Consider the following 24944-nt stretch of genomic DNA (forward strand, 5'->3'; position numbering starts at 1 on the left):
CAAACATAAATGCATTCATTTCATGCAAGGAACTAAGAGTACAAAACTGCTAATTTAGCTCAGATTATTTGCATTTTTGTTATGAGACAGATTCATTGGGTTGATTGATAACATCAACACATTCCCAGTGTACAGGGAAGGGACTGTATAGCAGCTTAATCTGCACTCAGGGTGACACTGTCCTGCTGGTTAGTAATTAAATCCATACACTCTACAAACAAGTCATCGTGTGAAGTAACAAAGGTATTTAGGAAGCTTAGTACGCCAGTCATCTTAATACAGAAACGCCTTCTCAAAACACCAGCATGTAATTAGAGAATTCACCAGACAAGAAGATTACCCTATTATTTTCCTGTGCCTGGGTAATGGATGAAGCACAGCAGATATCAAAAACTTCAAGCCATAAAAAGTAGTAGCTTGCTGTATGGGACTGCAGCAAGTTACTCCCTAAAACAGCTATGAGGAAAATACACACCTCGTGCCAAATTTTCTCACCAATTATATGAAAATGAAAGCACACACTTATAAATCCTACCAAAACAAGCATAACTACAGCTGACATTTATATATTACTGGAAGATAATAAGATTCCAGGTTTATTTGCATAAAATCCTGTCAATCAATTAATGCATATATTGGAAAAGTGTCAAAATTTTACACAAAATTGAAACAAATACTTTAAAGACATAATGCTATGTAGCCCATCAAGGATTTATCTGTGTTTTATCAGACAGATTTTTTTACTTGCATTTATATAGTGTAATCTTAGCAGTAGATGATGAGGTGATAGGCACCTATCATCTTCCTATCACTCTGCCCAGCAACACTTGTCCATAATTATTCCCTTGTCATTCCCTGGTCTTCATCCCAAAAAATAAATTTTTCCAACTTCCAATACGCTCATAATTTTAATGAACACCCTTTTTCCTAAGAAATGCAATATCAGTAATCTTGCGGTATTTATTTTAATTCAACAAATACTTCCCCATCTTTTAACATTTTGGAAAAATGTTATTTACTGTGTTTTAAAAGTTTGCAATATATCATAGTTTCTAATGACAGCAATTTGAAATGAAGGCAAGTCTGATTTGATAAACTTTGATTTTTACATAGCTGAAGATGCAGCTGTTATTCAGAAATCATATAAAAAGCCACTTTTTTTCCTGTGCTTTCATATTCCAGCTTTTATACACGTTTTCCAAAATCCTTTTAGCCTTTCATCCTTGCAGACAGCAACCACATCGTGCTCAAGCTTATTATCAAAAACAAAAAAAAAACCTACATTCAAATTTCCACTATTTTTCAGTTCACATCTTTAACTCCTACACTTCATTATGCATTCCAGTCTCATTATCTTACATTGTTCCGCACTGAACTGAATTACCTACTTTTTCACACATAGCGTACACCGATTACTCTAGATTTGGGAAGCCAGGGTTTTTCTTCACCTTTACTATTCTAATTGAAAAGTCTTCAAAAACATGTGACAACATGAGCCTTTCACTGACCCCTATATCACCTCGTTTATTACCTCCAGTAACCTTGCACTGTTAGAATTTACCTAAACCATCTGCTTTCAGTATGTAAGCCAGTTTTTCTTTTCAATGACTTTACACATCAATCTTTATGGTGGCATATCAAGATAAGCTGACCTTGAATTTTTGATAAATTGTATCAGTGTTGCATTTCCCCTACTAGCTCACTCAGAAATTCAAGAATTCAAGAAGATTCATTTGATGGTTCTTTTTTCATAGGTTCATGCTCCGAAGCCCTTCTAAATTATGCATTACAAGCCATGCCATAGTGATATTTCATTCCAATGTTCCCCAAATGAAAACACACAGAAAGCCATACAAGATTGAGGGGAGAGAGTATTGGTTTGGGGGGGTTTTCTGGTCATTGCAGGACAGCTCTATCCAAATGGTATCAACTTACCTGAAAGAATATCCTTCTCTTCTTTTTTTTTTTTTTTTTTCAGAAGACAGCAGCTGACTAGATTTCTCTAAAGTCTAGGAATCACATCCACCATCCTTGCTATAGTTCTGTTTTACTAAATTTGGAGATGCTGCAAGGTTCAGTCATTTTTCTGTGAGATACTCATTTTTCTTAGCCTCAAGAAAAGGGTGATGACAAGAGATCTCAAAAGACAAGATGTATATTTCTGGCTTATTATGGTTGTTGTGAATAACATGATTAATTACAGAAAGAAGGTAGGAGAAAGAAGGAACTGAAGGAGTGTCATCTGTATTGAATATTTAATAGTTTTCTGGAGTGTCTACATAAAAGGGCAAATGTAACCTTTCCTTACTACTGGGGGTGGAGTGACACAGATCTAGGTAGGTAAATGTCCCCATAAAATTAAATACATTATACGTGTATGTCCTGCTCCATTAGATCTAACACCAATGGTGCACTGAAAGTCATTGCAGACAAACCCACTAAGCTGCCAAAACCATCTCTTTCCTTGTAGACTTCCCTTTTCTAGACTTCAAGAGAGACAGCAATATACATTTTCTAGTAGATTTACGGCTGGCTGACCTTAATGCTAGGTTGACAGTAGTGCCTCAGTTAGTACAGATATGCATTACACGATACTAATCTAGGTCTTGCACATCCCAGGATACTGTTCTAATCACTAGACAAGTGACCTTGAAATTGTTTTTATTGTGCACCACATCAGTAAAGAATTTCTGAGCATGCACCTCCAATATATGTATATTTGTTTTTAAATTATATACATGTACCACTGTACTAATATATTATGTAGATTGTAAAACATACACAAAAATATAAATTAAAAAAGGATGAGATAAAGATGAAATAAACAAATTCTAAAAATATTTTTATTTATTAACGGTACAAAAAATCTCTTATTAATAATACTAATATTTTTAATGAGAACAATGTGATTGAATATGCTTCATTATGTTTAAAATTTTTGGTTAACACTTCATGAGACGGTGATTCAAAGATCTGCTTCTAAATTCAGTTTACTTCAATACTTGATTTTAATGCCTGTCATAGCTGGAAAAGATAGTTCACAAAGATATATGGAACCAAATGGAAAAAGAGCATCACTGGTGGTGCTTACTAAATCATGATACTAATTTTTCAACCTCATCTATCAATTAAACAAGGGATTTTGCTGACATTTGCCTAGGAAATTTCCATCTTGCCTGCTGTCAATCAGTTGCTTTTGAAAACTAATGATAAGATGTTGCATTTTTATTTTTAACAAATGGGTTCAAAACCCACTGAAATTCTGTTTGGAACATTTTTAAACAGGTTAGGAAATTCAGTGTACAGATACAAGAGTTTTTATAGGTGAAATGCATCATTTTTGGCAACAAACTCATATAACAATGGAAACATTTCCAAACAACTCTCTTCAAAATGCTCTCCCCGGAGCGTGAGTTTCTTTTGAAAAGCAGTTACTTTCCTACTCACTGTTAAACCATCACCTTTACTTTGAAAGGACAGATTAAGTGTACTTATATTTTCCAAAAATATCTGCTAGGTAGCATACTACTGACAGTGACTTTTGACTACAGAAAAGGTCAGCAAATTTGGAACATTTGTCTTTTTGTAAAAGAAAAATGCTGAACTCACCTCTAAGTTCAACAACTCTTTTAAGTGCTTTGCCATGAAATAACAAGCAAACCTCTGTGCAGTCCAAAAGAATTTCATGGTCACTCTCCATCTCATTACAAAGTATTGTAAAGATTCTGGTATTTAAAGGTTTTGGTTTTGTAAAATTAACAAAATTGATGACATCCTGTAGCACTTTGTGCACTTCTGGGTCCAACTTCCTGGCTGCAAGCTTGCCTGTGAATGATTCAGTGAGTAAATTTCAGCTGTGGTGCCAGATCTGTAACCTTGCCCCAGAATCCTTTATTAATCCAGTCAGAGCAGCTGCTCCATCAATGGTTACACTTGCATAGTTTTTCCATAAAACATTGTTTTTATTAAAACCATTTACTGTTGAGATTATATCTCCTTTGACACATCTTTCTTTTAGCGGCTCAAAGGAAAGCAGCTCTTCATGTATTTCATTACTGAAACAGAATCTAGCAAATACCACAAGCTGAGACATGGGCATGTTAGAAACACCTGTACTTTCAGCCAACTGCATATCAAACCTCCCATATTGTGTAATTTGTTCTAATAATTGTTTCTTCAAATCTTCAGTAATGTTTTCTACATGTCTTCCAATTGTATTTGTGACAAAGGAGTGGCATTTTAGAGTTTGTGGTCATATTGTTTTCCGTGTATTATTTCAGCCATTTTTACTGCAGTAGGAAGAACTAGTGTGTCCCCAATAATATGTGGCTTTTTGTCTTTCAATAAAAGAAAAAGAGGCTTCTGAAGATTTATCATTAAATTTAGTGAAATTTTGTAAAATACTGTATTGAGTATTGCATGACTTTAAACATCGCTGATTAGATCTGATGAGATTGGCAGTGTTTCTACCTTGTAATGATGGAAGAGCTCATACTAGGACTAGGAGAAGTGTTTGCTCTGCCATTTTCCTGTTCATTTGTGCTGTCATTATTAGCCTTATTATGTTCAATCTGTGGTTTCTTTTCAGGAATCTTTTTAAGCCACTTGTCCATTTTGTGAGGGTTAGTTTAGTTAAAACTAGTTATCCACCTAATGAGGCATACACAAACTGCAGTACTTCACAATACACTGTAAGCAGATGAACATGCGAGAGCACCACTGCCAACACCCCTGCATTGTGGAGCACCCACTCTTCCCCCAGGACACGTCGCCCACAGTTGGTAACATGGGACCCACTGACCTATGGATGGAGTGAGGGTGCCAGCATCAATATGTATATAAAATATTAGTGAAGCTTAATTTCTTTCTTTTTTTTTAGATAAAAAAATAAATAAAAATAGAAGTTCTAATACTCACAATGAATCATCTTGTGCACCTCCTGGGGGGTGCATCCACTTTGAAGGACACTATACTAGACCTCACAAATTCAAATTTTCTCATTTCCAAATATTTCTTATATTTCTATAGCTCCTGGCAAAACATGGAAGTCAGTAAGAATGAGGAACTCAGTAGGAACTGTTAAATAATTCCAAGCAAATGTCACCAAAAGATTGTCTTACAGCACGTTTTGGGTTTTTTTTGTAATTCTTTTAATTATTTCCCTGATTAATCAAGCTCCTTCATTGGCATATTTCTCATACATCAGTCTTTTCATACCCCGTATTGAAATAATATTCAGTTTTATGAACCAATCTGCAGTCTCTCTTACAAATACTCATGAGGCACACAATTAATTACAGATCTAAATACCATTCTCAACTTATTACCAGTGACTATACATCTGATCTTTTGTGGCCTTAGGGTTTATTTTTTTGAGGAAAAAAAAGTGCTTTATTATTTTTCCCTTGATTTCATATTACTTGTCCATTATGCATTTTCTTTTCAAATATCAGAAAACAGTATATGAAAAAAACAAAATTATTTCAAATACTTGAAAAACACTGATGTTTTCCTTGTAGTTAGTATGTCTAACTTCTCTTTCTGAATTATGGTTTTCCATTAACTTTTCTCCTGCCTGTTTACAGACCATAAAATTTAGCCATTATCTGTCAGGCATCAAATATCCACCACATAACTTTATTTGCTGTTGTTCACAAAAGTATAGTTTTTAATATCCTCCACATGTTACTTTATTATTTTAAGCACACAACCGGGATAATTATATCTACACAGACCTCTGAACAGATGTCATGTAAGAATGTAATACTAGAATGGATCACATTCATACATAACATATAATCTCATTCACAACTTTAAGATCAATTTTAAAGCCAATTAAGTAGGGTTTTTTGTCCCCTATTACTCCTGCATGGAATGCTGTTTTCCAACCTATGTCCCCTAACATTCAGAAAAGTTAGTTTAGTTTCTGTCTTAAGTTTATTCCCGGACATTTTATAATAATTTGTTTTCATGTCAGTAGTAACTTCAGGTTTTAATAGCTCTCTTTACCTCCTCCTCTATCCTGATATATTTACAGAAAATTTTACAACCTCTCTGTTTTGATGTTTTTTTAAAGCTAAACATATTATTTTTAGCCCCTTCTCATAAGGCTTTCTATTCCTCTGTTTATCTTTGGAGTTTTCCTTGGTACAATTGACCATTCTCTAACATGGCTGTATATAGTTCAGGTTGTCATTCCTTGTACAGTAGCAAAACCACTTTTCCCTTTCTACTGGAAACATCTCCATTCTGACAAATCCAAGAATCTCTTTTCCCTCCTGGCAGCTACATGTTTGCAACATATAATCATCTTGCAATTGACTAAAGCTCAGAGGTCTTTTTGCTTATTTCCAGCTGATTATTCCTGAGTGTATCACAGAAATGTCTGTTACTCATAACTCAGAACATGACCTTGTACTTTGTGCACTTAAATTTCAACCCATTTTTATTACCGAAGTCTTCAAAGATACCCTATTCTTTCTGCATTACATTCTAATCCTCCCCCAAATTGACAAGGCATCACAGCTTTGTCATCAGCATATTTCATTATCATACTCCTATTTTGCCTCCCAAGGTTATCACTGAAAATTCTAAATAAAAGAGCTTTGTAGGACCAATCCTAAAGAAACCCCAGTAACTCCCAGGCCCATAGTTTATCTCTTAATAGCTAGGCTGTTATTGCCTTGTTGTTACCATGTTCTTGACTACCAGGAAGCTCTTCAGTTCTCTAATTTAACTTACAGTTTTTCTCATATTCCCTAGCTACTCCATAAGAGCAAGTCACCCAGACCGTCTTCATAGCACAAAACTATACTTACGGAAAATCAAAAGCCAGATGTTGATTTTCATTATCTTATTATTCCTTCATCCTCTTTCTCTAGGGATCAAGAGAATTACAATGAAGTTTATCTAGAATTCCCCATCTTTGTGCATGTAGTCCACCTCTTGGCATACTTGTCCTGACCTGCACCGGCTAAAACCAGGGGTGTTATTTCTCCCAGCAGGTCTAACTCTCTTTTATCTCCAGGAATTTTTATTTTCTGGAAACACTCTGTGCTAAGGACTCCAAATTACACAGATCTGCTGGTTACTAGCACTGGTGTCCCTCCCAAGTCTCCCTCCCAACCCCAAATGTTTTCCAAAATCAAAATCCAGGTACTTTCTGCCACCACGTGGAGGGGGTGTGTGTGTGTCGTTTAAAACCATGTCTCTTGTTAGACTGATTCCTTATTCCCATTCAAGAAATGTATTAAACAATAACCAGGACCCAACTCAATAGTCCAGGCTAACAAGCTCTAATTTGTACTTATTAATTTTTACTGGCAACTAAATCTCTTGATTATTGTTCATGTTCTTTTTCCCCCTCTTTAATAAGATAAATCTTTTAAGTTCTATCTTCTTGTAAATATACTATATTCTATATCATCTGAAACTAGTACTGAGTAGTGTTACTGTTATCCAGTTACTACAGTTCATGATGTTTCTGCTAGCAGGCAGTACTTTTCTTTGAGTGGTCTTGGCCAGAAACTCCCACTGTTGTACACAGAGTTCTTGGTGATTTCTATCCATCCAGTAAGTATTTGCACTTCTCAGACAAAATCACAGTCTTATGTTTGAAGACAGGTTTTACTTTCTGTGACTACTTCTTGTGTAAAAAAACTTTGATTCGTCCCATGATTTAGCATTCTTTGTACTTTGAACTGCAGATTCTATTTCACTGGCTATTTCTTCTGTCAACTGAAGCTTATGATGCTTTTTTTTTTCTCTTCACATTACCCTCCTTTGATTACCAGGCTACCTCATTACCCTCATGATAGCGCTCAAAGACAAAACGCTTTCCAAAGCTGCTGTATCCAGTTTGGCTCCTGTTCTTATCTCTCCTTGGATCACTTTAGTGCTGCATCACTAGCTAGCTTCATCCCTTTTCCCAGTCTTAAAGGAGAAATTCCTACAGGTTCCCCCAAGTGATTCCATCTGGTGTTCAACAACTCATTAATAGGCTTCACTTAGATGAGTTTCATCTTACCTTAATCAGCAGTGATGAAAACAGTAAGCCAGTAGTACACACTCTCTGGAAGGTCCCTCCTACACTCATCGCACATCCACCAGCCTCCACAAATGGTGAGTGAATTCAAATAGATACCCACAAGTTTCATATAAAAAACTTCTATTTAAAGTTTCTTACAACTACCAGATATTGATAACTGCCTCTAGAAAGAGAGAAGAATCATTTTTCTTTTAGGCCACATGTTTCTTTATACTTTAAACTGTTATCCACCATCACCACCTGACCTCTAATTGTTCTTCATTATCTCCCCTTTACTGCTTCCTCTTATATTGACTCAAAGTAAGAAGTAATATTGAGCAAGACTGAGTGGGAGGACAGAATTACTTTGAGGAAGCAATTGTTTATTCTGCTTTAATTGTTTCTGAAACTATGAAAGATAAAGATCTTTCATTAAATTCTAAAGATAATGGCATTCTGATCACTCATCTCTGCTTGCTAAAATAGTCTGATGCAGTTGCAAAGAACAAGGGCAAAATAACTATGCAACTCCTGTCTGATTACATAACTTCAGATACATATCATATCGAGTATATGGGGAAGGGGAAGAGAGAATTACAGCCCCATAAGACTTCCCTTCTACTCCCACCAGTAAATCTGTTCCTGTAATTTTTTCTAATAAAACTGTATCTGATTTTGGAAAAGGGATATTACACTAAAATCAAAAGTAGGTACCCCATAGAAAATATGCAAAAGTCTATCAAAAAAGTTGGGACTAAACCAGAAAAGATGAAATAACGAATAAATACCATAAGTGAAGAAGCAGTCAAATTTAAAACATTCAACTAATACTAGTATTGGAATCAAATCTGGCTCATTGAATAGACTCAGGTTTTACCCTGTCAGTCAAAACACGGCAATGCTGGTGGAAGGCTTTTAAATAAGTGTTTCCAAAAGCCCCATACAAAAATAGAATCTTATCAGGCTTCATGAGCTGAACAGCATCAAGGCAGTTCATGGCACTTGGATAGATGACATTCAAGCATACTCAGAAAAAAAATCTGAGGGTGATATCCTGCCATCACCAATACCCCAGCACTATACTTAAGGTGCTGGGCTTTTCGATGAGAGCTATGAAATCTTACAGAGCACTTACTTTATTCTGTGTTTTGAAAGATAGTGGAATTGTTCAGATGGCTGAGTTTGAACTTGCATAATCATATTCTGTTTAATGGCATGTTCTCTGCAGTTTCTTCTATACTCTCTCCTTTATGCAGCATGTAATGATCTTTTTGTAGAATCCTTAAGTTTCAATACAGAGAAAGCTAAATTTTCATAATAGCTTATTTCTACTGATTGCTTGATTTGCACTGAAAATCCAAATAGCTCTTCAGTACTCTGATGAGTGAGACTTAGAAACAAAATTGACAATTTTCAATTTCCAAATTTAAATTATTTCTTATCACACTAAGATGAGGACAAACACAGGCAAGTATAGAGAATCTCTGCCCTTCCAAGACAACCTAATATACCTTTGGAGGTCACAATAGCACAGACACAGCTGTACAGTTCCCACATACATGAGATTTTTGCTTAGCACCCAGTTTGTAGTGTGATAAAAAACTGCCTTCACCCACATGTCTAATAAACAACTTCACCAGATTTTCCAACACATGGCCTGTAAGGCATGGGGTACCTCAAGCACAAGCTGAGGGAGCAAAAAGCACTATCTACCCTTGCATAATTTTCTAGTATCTTGGTTCCTTGTAATGAGATGAAGACTGTGAAATCTCCCTTTCATCCCACTTCTTCCCTAGTAAGCTCCACACTGCACATGATCTGTTATTTGTTTTTGTTGTGGTGGCCTAAAAGACCCAGCACCCCCTGGGAACATTATCTTTGCACCAAAATCCTTCTCAATATCTCTGGCAACAATTTGAGAGCCCAAGAAAATGAGGACAAAGGAAGACAGAAGTTTCTAGATAACAGACATCCTAACAATCACAAGGACTTGAAGGAGTATGTCACAGATCTACACTTTGAGCAAGAGGCCAGACTACAAAAAGACAGAGCAGGAACAGACACAGTTGATAAAGATAAGAGAAAGCTATGTGGCTTATAAGAAAAAAATAAAATTCAAGTCCCAGGCTGAAATTCCAGCACAGGGCTTACACTTTTCACATTTTACCAGCATGAACATTTTGACTAAAATGTTTATGTAGTATTTCTTGATACTTTAAATCTGTCTTCTACCAAATATTCTTGTAAGTGTAGTCTAGTTCTCAGTGAGAAGTTGGCCCTGAAGTTACTTGATAGGCTCTAAAATTCACATCCAGTCAACCTAGCTAAAAAATACAGCATGGATGAAATGTTTTCAATTTCAGTCCAACAAAGTTGACACTCGTGAATTCAGATAAATTAACTGGGCCCAAAACTTCCAAAACTAACTCCAAAATCACAGAAACATTTAGAGATGGCCTTTTAATGTTATGCAAAAACAAATCCTATACTAAACTTTTTTCTTTTTTCAAATCTCTCTAGATGAAATAGTGAGAGGTCTATACTGTGATGCTATAATTTCTGTAAAAATTATCCACTGAGATGAGGAAATATTAATTAATAATATATTAAGGTCTTCCCTTTGAACAACAAATCATATTGAAGGACAAATCATATGTTACTGAAAGTATCTGGTATTCTCTATATTCCTCCTATTTGACTTTTAATGTTCCATTAGTGTCATGTCATATGGTTTATTCTCATGGCATAAAGAATTTTGCAGAGGTGGATCAGCAAATTTGGATTACACATACAGTGGACAGCATTATACTGTTCAAATACTCTGTCTAACTAACACTGCTCAGCTACTGTTGGTGACTGTAAATCTAATGAATGATTCCAGCATAACTCATTTTTGTACGCTGCTGAGCACAGATTTTCCTAAGTTCTTAAAAAGAGGAGAGAAAAAATATTTAGTCTCTTTTTTTTTTTTTTAGCAATTGTACTTTTAGCCTTCTATGCCAGAACTGCATTTTGTGCTTCAGTTCTAGGTTCCAAAAAGCACCCAGTGAAACACATTTAATTGGTTGGCAGAGAGTAGTTACATTTGCTTTTCCTAGTAAGGTCAGTAAAAAGAATATATTAAGAATGTCTTTCTACTCCCCAATTTTTCTTTATCTACATGTAAAAATCCCTGAGGATGTAGTGCTGCTCTCTGCCATTCTAGTTAATTAACTGCCATGTTTATTACAGTAATGGTTTCAGGTCTATGAAAGAATAAATCTCCACTGTGTAAAGTGCTGTTCAAACACTAAGATACTTTCTCTGCGTTCCTCATTTCGTTTGACAAGATCTGCATTACAGATGGTGAAAATATTACATTCATGTTGCCCACTAAAAGGTGCCTCCTGATGATGGTAAAATAAAGTGAATTACACTATAAAAATGCATTCTCACCTGCTTTCTTTTTCTCTGCTGCTCTCAACCTTAGGTCAGTCAACATCAAAAGATTCTGTGACCATTTGGGAATGAGGAGGAGGGAAAAGAACAACTCCCCAAAGCAAAACGAAAAGTACATAAAAAAAGAAAATCCGTAACTATCAACTTGTTATGTGTGAGCTCAACAGTACAGCTCAATGATGAATTACCTGTGACATGCTCTGAAATTAAAGTGCAACATCAAGTCAAAACGAAACCTGTAGTTTGTAACAATCATAGTTATCTTGAGAAAAGGAACTAAACATAGGAGATCAATACGATTGTGAACCTTTTAATAAATACCTAAACACCATGTGTCAAAAATGGAGAGAAGACAGTGGGTCAGGATCCAACTAAAGGTATCATGGAATTGCAGAGACATGAATCAGAATTTGACCACTTATATTTTTTCCATTTAATTTTGAAATGCTTTGGGGTGGAAGAACAGAGGAGAGGAAGTGGGTTGGCTGAACAGCTTGACCTCCTTTGCCTTTTTAGTGATCCAGTGCTGATTCTTAGAGCAGAGAATTCATGATAATAAATAATACTGTCAGACTGAAGAAAAATTAAGATTAAAAAAACCACAAACAACCCAAGGTTCTACAAAGTGGTATGTTTATCTATATACCCTACTGCCCGAGTAGCCAAGGTTAATTTACTAAACTGCAACAGTATTAATGTTCTATATCTGATGGTAGTCTGAACAGTACACAACTAAAGGAAGGTTAACGACTCATATATATCAATTAAAATTATTTGAAGGTAGAAAGCATATATTGTGGAGGAACAATTAGACTGCAAGCAATGGGTGCCAGTTAAAAGCTACAGCCATTTAAAGTGATAGAGTGGACTAAACACTCTCCTCCAGCTATCAAAGCATGAGCAGTGTCCAAAAACCAGTACCTTGGACATTCTGTAACTCAAGTAGCATTTTCAATACCACAAAGAACTTTGGATATGAAGTTACAAATCTTAGCTAGTCTTTCAATTCAATATAAAAACAACTAAAGGAAATTAACGTAAAATACAATGTTGCAATGCATCCAGAGATGATGGGAAAGGAACACACCCAACCGGACAGATTGCTGTCAGCAGGTCAAGTCCTGAGCCTGCAAAAGGCGGTGATGCAAGACAGAGCAGACACTTTTAATAAATCTGGTTGCTTTTCATACTCTCTCGGAGATTTCATGTGTGCACAAATATATACAAGCCTATGCATCTTTGTTCTTAAATGAAAGGCACTTCAGCACTCTACCTGATCTGCTACAGGAGCCTCCTTCATACAACATCCACAGAAACGGTCCCCTGTTCCAAGGGGAAAATGCCCAACAGTGATATGACCAGGCAACAATTGATGAATCTGACCTTTACCACCTCATCTGCATGTATGGCAACCAGACCTCTACGGATTACCTTTGATTTCTACATTTCCTCATGTGCTAGCAGCTGCCTCGGGGGCAAGTTCTTCATTGGCTATTTAGCAGACATGGGATACATTTCCTGGCTTTACTGTCCAATGCCTGTCCCTCCCCCTGTACCCCCCTTGCTGACAGCTACAAAATGGAGAAGACATAAATATGTCCTTGGAAAGCTATACCACCTTGGGTAAAATGTTGGGATGGAAAAAAATAGCTTCAAGCATTTCATTCTGCATTTATTCCAAAAACAGTGCCTACAATTCCAGTAGTGTTCCAACAGGACACGATAGCAGATCATCACATTGCAAACAGGTACAGCCCCTCCTAGTTCTCAGTGAAAGGCATTTCAGCTAACAAGCTTTACTTCTCTTTGGTATATACCCGAGGACTGAAATAGTGAGTTACCACAGCTAAGCTGATGAATGAGAAGTCCCTACCTTGTCTCAGCCAGAGAAACATGAAAACCACCAAAAGTGGGATAAAATCAGAAACTGGGCATGCTTAATTAAGTCTTCATTAATAGCCTTCTGGGAACTACATATACCCAATATTCCCTTTTTTCTATTTTCCCTTCATGAAACATTTTAAGTCCTCACTGAGGAAACCTCCACTAGTCTCTATCACAGTTTTCCAGGAATCAGAATTTGCACAGCTCACATCTTTAAAACAGATAATATGGCACTGTCTATGTTGTAAAGTCAATCCAGAAGAAATATTTATCTAGAAGTAATTCATGAGGGTACATGAAGTGTTATTTTCTCTTCCAATTAAAAACCGTAGCATAATAGATGCTGCCTGTAGCTCACAGCAGCATCATCCAGGCTCATGCTACATATTAGACATGGCCCATGAAGCACTCTAACTTCAGGGCAAAATAATTCCTAATACCAAATGCTCACACAAAGACAGTTCAGAGTTGTGAAAAATACTTCCCTCCGACCTCAATTTCCATCTTCACTTTGTCAAAAGTTATTAAAAGCAGCATTAATGTCATGGTTCAAAAACTATTGCTTACCTAATTCCCTTCCTCTGCCACAATACTCTATTTATTTCCCACTCCACAAGGGAGAACATAAAGTTATTATTTATGAAGTTAAGGAAGTTCTGCCTTAAAAAATGCTGACCACCTAAAATGTGGGCAAATTTATCAGAACTTATTGCAAATAATATAGATAAATCAAACACTACCTGCAAAAATCCATATGGATGTAACGCTGCCTACCGAAACTTTAATATATGAGATGACTTGTTTATCCCAAGTTACCAGAAGATACTTAGAAACTTCAGAAGACAGCTTGTAATAAACAGGGACTAAACCAAACAACATTCAAGTGATGGGAGATGAAAAATAGGTGTGGATATAACCCTGGGTAGAAATACTTAATAATTCTTAATTAGACTGGGCTTCTTGCAAAAACAGGCAGGGTAAATTTTAGAAGTGCCCTGTATAACCCCAACTGTTTCTATTAATGTTTACAACAGCACAGCATTCAGTATTTCTGAAAATTCCCCACATTACAAGACTTTCCCACAATACAAGAGTTTTTATAGATAGGCTTCTCTGTTCTAATTTGTTTATCATTTTAGGAGTACACACAAAATCCAAAGGATGCACAGGCTTCAAAAGTATATACATTAAACAGATTGAGGTAATACAAGAGATAAAATATCACCTTCTGGAAATTTTATCCTTTATTTGCCAACAGTAGTGACAATGTTTAGAATGGGATACTCCTATCAAACATATCTGATGACTGTGGTTAAGTAAGCAATACTATTTTAAGTACTAAGAACAGAAAATCAGGTTTATACATGTTGCATTGTACATTTATTGGACCTAATTATACTCATAATAGAAAAGCTGAGAAAACAGACATTTCAAGCATGACAAAGGCTGTATCTCTAATATTAAATCAAATGGACCTGGGAAAACTCTAGGCATTGAAGCCAGCTGGCATGGAAGAGACCTTGTTTAGTCCAGTAAAGACTCTTAGTCTCTACAATGTGACAGCTGGATACAAACTGGTCCCTGGGACTTTCCAGCTTCAAAACCATGCCAGGGAATTGCCTGGAAGGAATCCAGATGACACACGCCAAAGTCATGCCAGAGGACATTCAAACAGTTTGCTAGTACAGATGGTTGCGGTGCAGCACCCAGGAAGACTCCTAGACACCTCTGTCTGGTTTCTAGAGCCGCTGTAGCCTCAGAGACCATCAGAATCCTAAAAGAATACCACAGAAGATCTGGTACGGATCAATGTTAAAACCAAAGTTACAGATTGGAAGAAGCAACCACAGGACAGAGTAAAAGTAATTCCAGGTCCCAAACAAAGGGTTTGGTGAAGCCTATGCCATTTACAGAAGGTCAGATAGTAGCCACAGTACTTCTTTCAGATACATGGCATTAGGTTATAGTTAGCATAGTCACAGACTCAAAATCATACTACTATAACTCACTATGCTGAAGAAAATCAGAAGATTATTGAATACAGCACACTCATATATTCCATGAAGTATAACTCAACACGATGGCTTTGACTTATGAGATTCTAAATGCAATGAGTCTTAGGTCATTAAAAAAAAAAAAAAAAAAAACAAACACGAAACAACAACTGAAAAAACCTTTGTTTCATTAAAGTTGTCATAGCAATTCAAAAGCACATTACATGTTTATGAAGAACACAACATTTTAGGGGAAGAATCTCTCCATTCAGAAATTCTATGCAATTTGGTGTGATGGAACTAGAGTCTATGCAGGAAAATCTTCAAGAGTTACCTGTTCTGATTTCAAATAAAGGTTGAAACTTAGGAATTCAGAAATGAGATGAAGGGAAGGAAGGTATCACTAATTCTGAACTGAATAAAAGATTTTATTTTTCATTTATTTTCTAATTTCATACAGGATATTATTTATCCTGTTTTCTATAAAATGAAGCATATGTGCTAGAAGAAAGAATATCTGTATATCTTAGAAAGAGCTCACATGTAACCAAGAAAGCCTGAAATAATAGCTCTAAGGTGTAATCTATCACATTAATCTCTGTGGATGCTACTTAACCTGCTGATTATGCTTTAGCATTAGCAATTAAGCACCAAGGCATTCCTAAGAAAATAACTACATTATGAAATCTATCTAACAGTCTAGTGAAATACTTCTCTAAGACGGACATTGATCTGACTTTTCTCTAGAAGAGGAGACATTTAGATTCAAGTCCTCAAAATCTCAGATGGCTCTAATCAGTATCACACTGGTTAACACCCCCCCCCCCCTCCCATCACTGACCTAGTGTAGGCATACATATCCAGAGCTGTGTTCCCAGATATTACCTTCAAGGAGAGACATATATTTCCCTACAAGATGACAATTCTGAAGGACAAAATTTAGGCTATACTCTTTAGTGTTTCTTACTGTCTAGATGGACAGCTTCCCACACAAATTTCTGGGACTAGGACCTGGAGGACAACAAGTTGAGCATGCGCCAACGATGTGCCCTTGCAGCAAAGAGGGACATAGATTTCTTGGACTTCGTTGCCAGCAGACCTAGGCACTGGTGAGAGACCACCACTGGTGAGGCACCACCGCAGGCTCCCCAGTAAAAGAAAGACATGGACATACTGGAGTGAGTCCTGCAAAGAGGCTACAAAGATGATGAAAGGACTGAAGCATCTACCATACAAGGAGAGGTTGAGGCAGCTGGGACTCTTCAGCCTTGAGAAGAGAAGGCTCAGGCGGGTCTTACCAATGTGTGTAAATACCTGATGAGGGGAGTAAAGAAGGACCCAAACTCTACTCAGAGGTGCTCAGTGAAAGGACAAAAGAAAATATGCACAAGCTGAAACACAGGAAATGGTGTTTAAACCAAATAAAAAACTTTTCTTTCTGTCCAGGTTGCCCAGTGAGTTTGTGGACTTTCCATCCTTGGAGACATGGTCCTGGGCAAGCTGCTGTAGCTGGCTCTGGTCTAAGCAGGGAGGTTGGACTAGACAATCTCCCAAAGTGATTTCATGAAAGCTGTTATCAAGTATACAGTCTTTAAAAATATTTCTCCCTTCATTTTACCTGTAACACTGAAATACCATTATAAGTATGCTAAGAAATGATGATCTACTTGCAATAACCAATTAAAAACATACAAATTTTAAAATTCTACAAATATAATAGAAAACCATAAGTTAGATTGTGAACTGTTTCAGCACTATTGTTTTAAAGAGTAATATAAAATAAACTGGGAGAAAGAGCTGCATTAATATCATGGTGTAAAACTATAAGCTGTGATCCTAGGAATGGAAGCACAAAATGAACAAAGCTGTCCTCTACAAAGGCTGAATGCATTATCTATTACTATACTGGGTAAACTCTGCCTCAAAACGACAAAGTTGTTCATGTCCACAAACATTTCTTTATGAATACGGAGTGTAATTGAGTGAATACTTGCTTTCAAGAAGGAGTTTTTTATAAGACTGTCTGTGAACTCAACCCTTAACAGAAAGTGACTAGAAAATAAATTATCCAAATACCCCATTTGGGACTGAGTGTTTATCAGACATATAAGCTCCTGAGCACACTATTCTCATTGAAGGCCTAAAAATGCCATCTAAAAATCCTGAGCACCAAAAAAATATCAAGAAACAAACAAACACAATATATGCTTTCACTGATATGATTAGTAGTAATATATTGCATTCATACAGCAGTTTCAGACCTTGTGGTGTTACATTCTGTTTTCTTTTGAAGAACACAATGCATTGGATTGCTTTACTTACTAGTAGCAGTAGCAGGACAATATCAGGATTATCACAGGCAGAGGCTACATGCATTGATGTCCAAAAATCCTCATCCTGATGATTTACATTTACTCCTCTGTCGATTAGAATTTCTGCAGCAAATGCATTATCATAGCGGGCACACTAGAAGAAAGAAGAGCAGATTAGTGATGATATTTTACTCAGTGTACAACTGAATTCATTACATACAATTTTTGCTCCATTTAACATTTAAATTGAGCAGATGATGCACTGTAGTTAAACTGCCATTTGTAGGGAACAACAGCTGACAAATAGAAATAGTTTTCTGGAGACTACAACTTGCATGTGCATGATTCACAGAATCCCTTATTTCCTGTGAAAAAGCACTATATGAAATCTGCTGAAATCTACAGTAAAGATGAGGTTTGCTTTCTCTTCAATATTGTCATTTCAAATCAGTGCACCAGCGTCAGTGCATGATGATCACATCATGAGTAGTGGCATCTCAGTATATGTACACCCACATAAATGTGAACTTTTATGCAGTTCATAGCAATAATACACGCTTCTCCATAATCACTCCTATTTCCAGTCCACTAACTACACTGATTCCTATTCAAGTGTCTCTGACAGATAAATACTCTGCACACTAGGGGTGTGTTGAGGGCAGGGACAGGGCGGGGGTTGTACACATGTTCATAGTTCTATACTTTGTTTTGATGATGGAGGTCACTAATTTTGGCAGAGAACAAGAAAGTGGCTTAGTCATTGTTCTGAGCTTACTCCTCTGTCACATCTGTGACTTTTTATGGATGTGCTTATGGATAATACTTTAAAACACAATCAGGGCACCTGAGTTAGGATCCTAACTCTGGACTAACATACAAACTCAGTAACTTTTTACTAAAGGATCCTCTTTCTTTCCCCATTGGAGAGAGGTTACAGGGAGACTAATTTTCTCTATTAGATACTTAGATGCTTTCAATACAACCCTTAATATCTATGCCTCTTCCAATATTTGAAGCTATATATTTCCCTGTCCCAAAAAGCACACATATACACTTAAGAGTACAGATATAGTGAAATCTGCAGATAGTTTGCAAGTGCAGGTTAAATAATTATGTTGTTAGGTCTGTATCACATGTGGAACCGTACCATGGCATGTATTAATCTGGCATAGAAGCCAGGACACTGGAGGAAAAGGGGAAGAAGTAAAAGTGCTTAACTGGCTTCCACTGGGAAGTCAAGACATAGCTGAGATATTCAACTGAATGTAGGAGCTGCAGGTACTTCAATCATAAATATAGACAACTCAAAAAAATGAAGATTAAACTCTATCAGGCTAAAAAGCAGTCCTGCTTTAAATGATTACCAAACATACTAACCATTGAATTATAGAACAGAAATTAAGTTCTGAGGTATTTGCTTTAGCTTATAACTTACCTGACAGCTCTAGAAACAGTTTTGCTTTCTTGCATCAGTATTATTCATTGTATAAGTAGTATAACTTACATTGAGCTGTTCAATGTTCAAATCTTAACAAATCAGAGATAGAACATTTTATAATATAGATCAACATAATCTCATACCAATCACAGTTTCAAGGCATTATTAAGCAAAAAAAATTCTAGAGAGCTTCCATACAAAACAAATGACAGATGTCACTGAACCGTTTTGTGTATTAGTAATTGTCATGGTTTGACCCCAGACGGCAATTAAGCACCACCCAGCTGCTCACTCATTGCCCCCTGGTGGGATGGGGGAGAGAATCATAAAAGTGAGAGAACTCATGGGTTTATAATAGATATAGACCTTTTTGTGATTAGTTACTAATCTGAAAACAGCCTAGATTTGTAGCAGCAATTTAATTGCTGCTGCTCCTTGATTCTTGTTTAATGGATTTTGTGAAGCAATTGGGCAATCTCAGTCAAAGTTCCATGAAAAAATTGGCATGATGTAGTTTGTTACTAGGGCAGGTTGGGTGACTGCTGCATGAATTGATATGACAGTATGTGCTTCCCACTGAATGGGCAACTCAGGCAAGTACTCTCTTTTTTTTTACTTCTCTCATGGAGTCTAATGAGAGTTCAGTGAATACCTTTGAAACTCCCATTGCTTCCCTGAGATTCAACTATATTGGGATACTGTCTACAGAGGTAGCAACAGAATCTTTATGAAGTGTCACATTTGATTTTTTGTAGAAATAGATCACATTTTGGAAGTTAACAGAAATAGAAGAATGAATTAGATCATGAATCAGGTTTTAAGTAAAATGTGAACATAAATACATTTTCTATTCATTCTGGAATAAAAACATTTACCCTACACCTGAAAAGAATAAACTCCCCTTTGGAGAAAGCAGCTTGCATAGAACTATAGTGATAAAACTAGTACTTAGAACGGATCTGAGTGGGCATAAAGATGCATGCTAAACTACTATTTTGAGTTCTTGCAGGAAAACAAACTTGGCTTACTTGTTTCCCTGTATCATGACTCTCCTCTCCTATCTGTACTGTTCCCAAATTGGGGTCAAATCCAAGTTTCGTCGAAATCAGGTTTGCCCCTATCTCAAATAGGACCAGCATTTTCCTGTAAACGAATTATGAGTACTTACAAGTAATTGACTAAATTGAGGCAGTAGGTTACACACATTTCTCTATTGCATATTTCTTACTGCAGGAAGCTTTCCCTCCTTTGGAAGCATATGTGTGCCTGTGAAGCAGCAGGCACCAGTGGAGAGATACTGACTGTGACAGCGATTTGGGGCGGGATGGGATCAAGAAACCTAAAAAGGCACAGTTCAACTCCAGATTTTATCTGCAGTTAAAAGTGTGCATCAGCTGAACTAGACAAAGCAGCCTAAAATCCCTAAAGATGGATTTTTATTTCTTCTATTTTAAAATGCCAGTGAGACAGATGTCACATCAGCCACACTGAGGATAAGATTGTCTCCCAGGGCTTTCAGCACAGGATAAGATTTGGGATGCCTCAGTTTTGGAAATCCCAAAGGTAACACCTTGTATGGGCTGTATTTTTAAAGAGTGATTGAGCACCTTTGCAGCTGGCAAATAGTTGGAGGACAGAAAAGAGAACTTAAATTTTCTCTGTTTCAACTCATTACTGCACCCTCCCCTTACCTAGGCCTCTATTTCCCAAAGCCCTTGGTAAGTAGCATGGCCATGGAAGATGGAAAACACAGATTAATTACCCAAGGGAAACACTACATTGTGCAACAGCATGGTCGCAGGTGTGCTGGAGTCCAGTAATGTTATAGGATCGTTTTTTTCATCAAGAAATCGCTCTATTTTGTGTACATACTATGAGAAACTTAAACTAACGGTTCTAAAATTAAACACTCTGCCAGCAGACTTTTCACTAGATCTGTTATGCCCTTGTATTTGTAAAGTCACATTTATTTTAGCAGTATTTTCTTTCTGTCTGCCCATCAGTCTTTCCTCCACATGCCCTTACATCTTGCTTCTCTTTTTATCGTTGTATACAAACTGTTTTCCTTTTATCTTCCAGCTACTTAATTTAAATTGCTATGCAAATAATGACAAACTAAATGCAGATAATGTGTTAAATATCCACATGTAGGAAATTGGTGCAAGAAAATATGGACAAAAACAAAAGGAAAAATGTTACATCATGGTGTTTTTTCATATAGGACCTGTGAATCTCTGAACCATATAATTCTATCTTCAGAATCAAGCATTATTTCCTTTGTTCTTTCTTACTGCACAGATAATTTATAAATAAAACATTTCATTCTACTTTGTTAGTTACCATTTCTATGACATGATCTATCCTTTCATAAGCAATTTGAAAACAACCATTTATTTCACACGCATAGCTGGATGCAATCATAACCACCGTGGAGGGCAGTGTAGATAAAAAATTATTGCTAAGCCTTCCCTTTTTTTTTAATATGCCCAATCTGCTACTCAGTATCCCACCATATTTATCTACAGTCACTAACACTAATCTTCAATCACTCTTACCAGATGGAGCAACGAGCCTCCTGAGGAAACAAGCATATGAGGGTCAGCACCATCCTTCAATAGCCGTAGCACTGAAATACCAAAGAAAAGAGAAACAAAAATTAATGCAGCAATATACCTAATTCTGACCTGTTAATAGGCTGATTCTTCATCATCTTCATTAAGAGATTTAATAATATATGCAAACTTCTCAGATAACATTTACAAAACTATCATGTCAGCATTTCCCATCTCATCTATTTTAATGGTTAAGCCTTGAAGCAAAGGACCTCTGATAATGATATTAAATACGAACAGCATCAAGGACTTCTCAAGCGGACAGATGAGCATGTCAGTTCATTACATCGGAGAGGACAGGGGAGAGCTGGAGGAGAGACCCCATCCCAAGGTCAAAATCACCTGATTAGTTCATTTGGGAGCAAAATCACAGTCAACTGGTTTTATTTTACTTTGCAGAGCTTCTATGAGATCTGTTGGCTTTTTCAGTAAATAATTGAAACTAGTGTTCATAACTTAAATCACTTGAAATTAATCACCGTACCAAAGCTAAATGATCTACACTCAATTTAACCTTTCCGGTGCATTGTCAGATCACTGACGCAGCATAATTCTTAAAATGGTATTTGAAGGCAAACTCCACTCCCAGTTACATGTATCAAATCCCTTTGAAATGAAAACAGGCTTATAAACACAAGCAAAACCACAACCCTTCATATTGATGCTCACTCAAGTGTGAAAATTCAGCACTTTTTCCCCATGGTCTTTATTGCCTTTATAACCTTTTCACTTGGAATAAAAACATTGACTAACTCATGCACAATAACAATGCCAGACGTAATCAGGGAATCCACACTGGCATTGCAGCCCTGTCTTCACTAAACTGATATGAAGAATCCTTTTAAAAGGCCTCCCTCCAGGAGAATAACTGCCAATAATGTTTCCTGTGTAGGAACACAGCTGGTTCTGCCTCCATCATCTGGAAATACTGGTTTTAACTCTTAGTTAAGCTTCCTGGATGGAGTTGTCCAAAGGTCTGCAAAGAAATTTTAAGTTCTGAGTACCCCAGAAATCTGTTCCACTTCAGTGTCTGTCCTACAGCAGGGTGATAAATTTGTCTCAAGGCTTTTCTAACTTCTGTGAATCTGTCAAGAGACTCATGTACACCATCTTCTCCTTACCCATGCATTTTTTGTATATGTTTTCTTTCTCTCTAGAATATCTTGCAACTCCATTTTCACTGTACATTTAAACTTCTTTTAAACAGCATTCAAACATTCAGTTGACCTATCTGAAAAGGGTCAGTTTTCTTTTCAAATATTGTCAATTTACACAAGCAAAGTTTTCTGAATGTGTTGAATGATTTTTGACCAGGTGCCCTAGAAAAATTCAGCCTAAGAAAGAAAATTTGGCTAAATGGTTGCAAGCCTGTAAAAAGTTAAAGACTTGGCATCATCATTACTAAATACTTCACACACAGTAAACACACGGGTATATTGAACAAATATTTATAATAGCTTTAAAAATCCATTTAATCTTTTGCTCTTTTTTAAACTTTGAAAATCAAACACCAATCCAAATCATTGTATAAATTCATACTTCATGAATAGCTCCATGGTACCTATTTCTCCTCACCAAAGGTTTTGCTTCATTCAATTTATATAACTGTAAAGGACTTTTATGTTCTGGCAAATGCCTCTTTGAAAGCTAACTACTATTAGAAGTCACTGTTGTCCCCTGCATGTCCGCCAAAAGTAGAAGTAGAACATTAAGAAACATGGAATAAATGAACTGTGCAACAACTGCCAAGCAAGATGAAAAGCACTGAAGCAGAGTGGGAAGGTGAAGAAATATTTACAAATTTTCATAACCTTGGGAAAAATGGGTGAACGACAAAAAGCAATTTCTTTCTTCTCTCAGATCCACAAATTCAATACTAAAACACACAGTTGTCCTCATCCAGACAGAGGTCATTAAAATTAAAGGTTCAGAACTAAACTTCTTCTTTCTTTTAATTGTTGACCACATATGGAGATGTTTCCTCTACCTCAGGTTTTATCCTCCCTCCTTAAATAGGTGTGCAACTGCATCCTCCTTAAGAGCTAATATTTTCAAAGTTCCTGTGTCATGCCATTTCTTTAGCAGGCCAGAAAATACAAATTCCATATCACAGAAGATATCTTAAGGCTCCGAAAGTAATTTCATTCTGTCAATCCCGTCAGGATTTCACCTGGACAAATTAACACTGCAAGTTGTTCCCCTTCCTTCACTCCTGCTTTTCAGGGAAAAAAAAAAAATAAATTCCAACCACTTCAGTCTCTCAGACACTTAATACAGTGGTTTTATGTAGCATTCTTTCTTATGGACTCTGTGTGCAGGTTAAAAATTTGAACTATGGTTTGGTTCCACCTGCAATGATAGTCTCATTTGCAAATATGGGAATTACGGCAGGTTGTCCTTAAAAATGTAATTTGCAGGAATTATTAAACTGCCATAATTCTGTTCTCAGAGTGGCTTTAACTGATGACATCAGTGGGAGTATATAATTATTCAAAAGTGCCGTCTTCATGGTGCATTCTCACAGATTGCACTGTTGTCAAAAGGGGGAAGACGTGTTATTCACTGCATGGCCCACTCTTCCCTTGTGCCACCTCTCCTCACCCAGCTGCACATTCAACTGGACCAGTAAGTTTTTTGCTTGTTTGTTTTCTTTTTTCTCTCTCCTAGCAGGGTTAGTTTTCAGCCCCATCAATGTGGCCAACAGCACAGCTCCATAAACACCAGCACAGAGGATACAAATGCACACATCATGTGGAGGCAGAGCATGCATGCTGTGTTTTGGTGGCAGAAGTCTTACACTGACTAAGACTGATAATGAAGTAACATCCTCAGTTTGTGTTTCCACAAGATGGGATAAGCCAATTAAGCAGTCAACCAAAAGGGTCTGTTCCATTCCCCATTTGTGAAAGGACTTTATTTATCTCTGGCTACGTCTTCATCCAGGAACTGACTCTAATGGCACAAAATGACCCCAGCAAAAATAAAATGCAGAGTTTCTTGTTGGGTCATTGAGATAAACTCAATTGTTAAGAGTCTTGGGATCACCAAAACTGGTTTTTGGGTACATCCTTCTAAGCAAAGACAGAGGATGAAAACCTCTCTCTTTTGGCAGGAACAGGACACGCAGGATGGTCAGAGGGTTAGGAAACTGCATTTCTGAAAATATTCCACAAGAATTTCATCTGGAGCTTAAAATAGTAACCAAGTGACAGAAAGAGCCTGTGGCTACTTGGGTACAGA

At 36.7% G+C, this 24944-nt stretch overlaps 1 protein-coding gene across 3 annotated transcripts in view; it reads right to left on the reverse strand.

The window, feature by feature from the left end:
* Window positions 1–24944, reverse strand: part of MYO16 (myosin XVI) — a 403249-nt gene that overhangs the window by 251819 nt on the left and 126486 nt on the right. For all 3 annotated transcript variants that reach the window (XM_074859294.1, XM_074859293.1, XM_074859292.1), the window contains exons 3-4: window positions 21648–21718; window positions 17665–17808 (exon numbers count right to left, since the gene is read on the reverse strand). In XM_074859294.1, coding sequence (XP_074715395.1) covers window positions 17665–17808; window positions 21648–21718 — 215 coding nt within the window. The remainder of the gene's footprint in view (window positions 1–17664; window positions 17809–21647; window positions 21719–24944) is intronic.

This window comes from Strix uralensis, chromosome 2 (assembly GCF_047716275.1).
Source record: "Strix uralensis isolate ZFMK-TIS-50842 chromosome 2, bStrUra1, whole genome shotgun sequence".
Lineage (NCBI taxonomy): Eukaryota > Metazoa > Chordata > Aves > Strigiformes > Strigidae > Strix > Strix uralensis.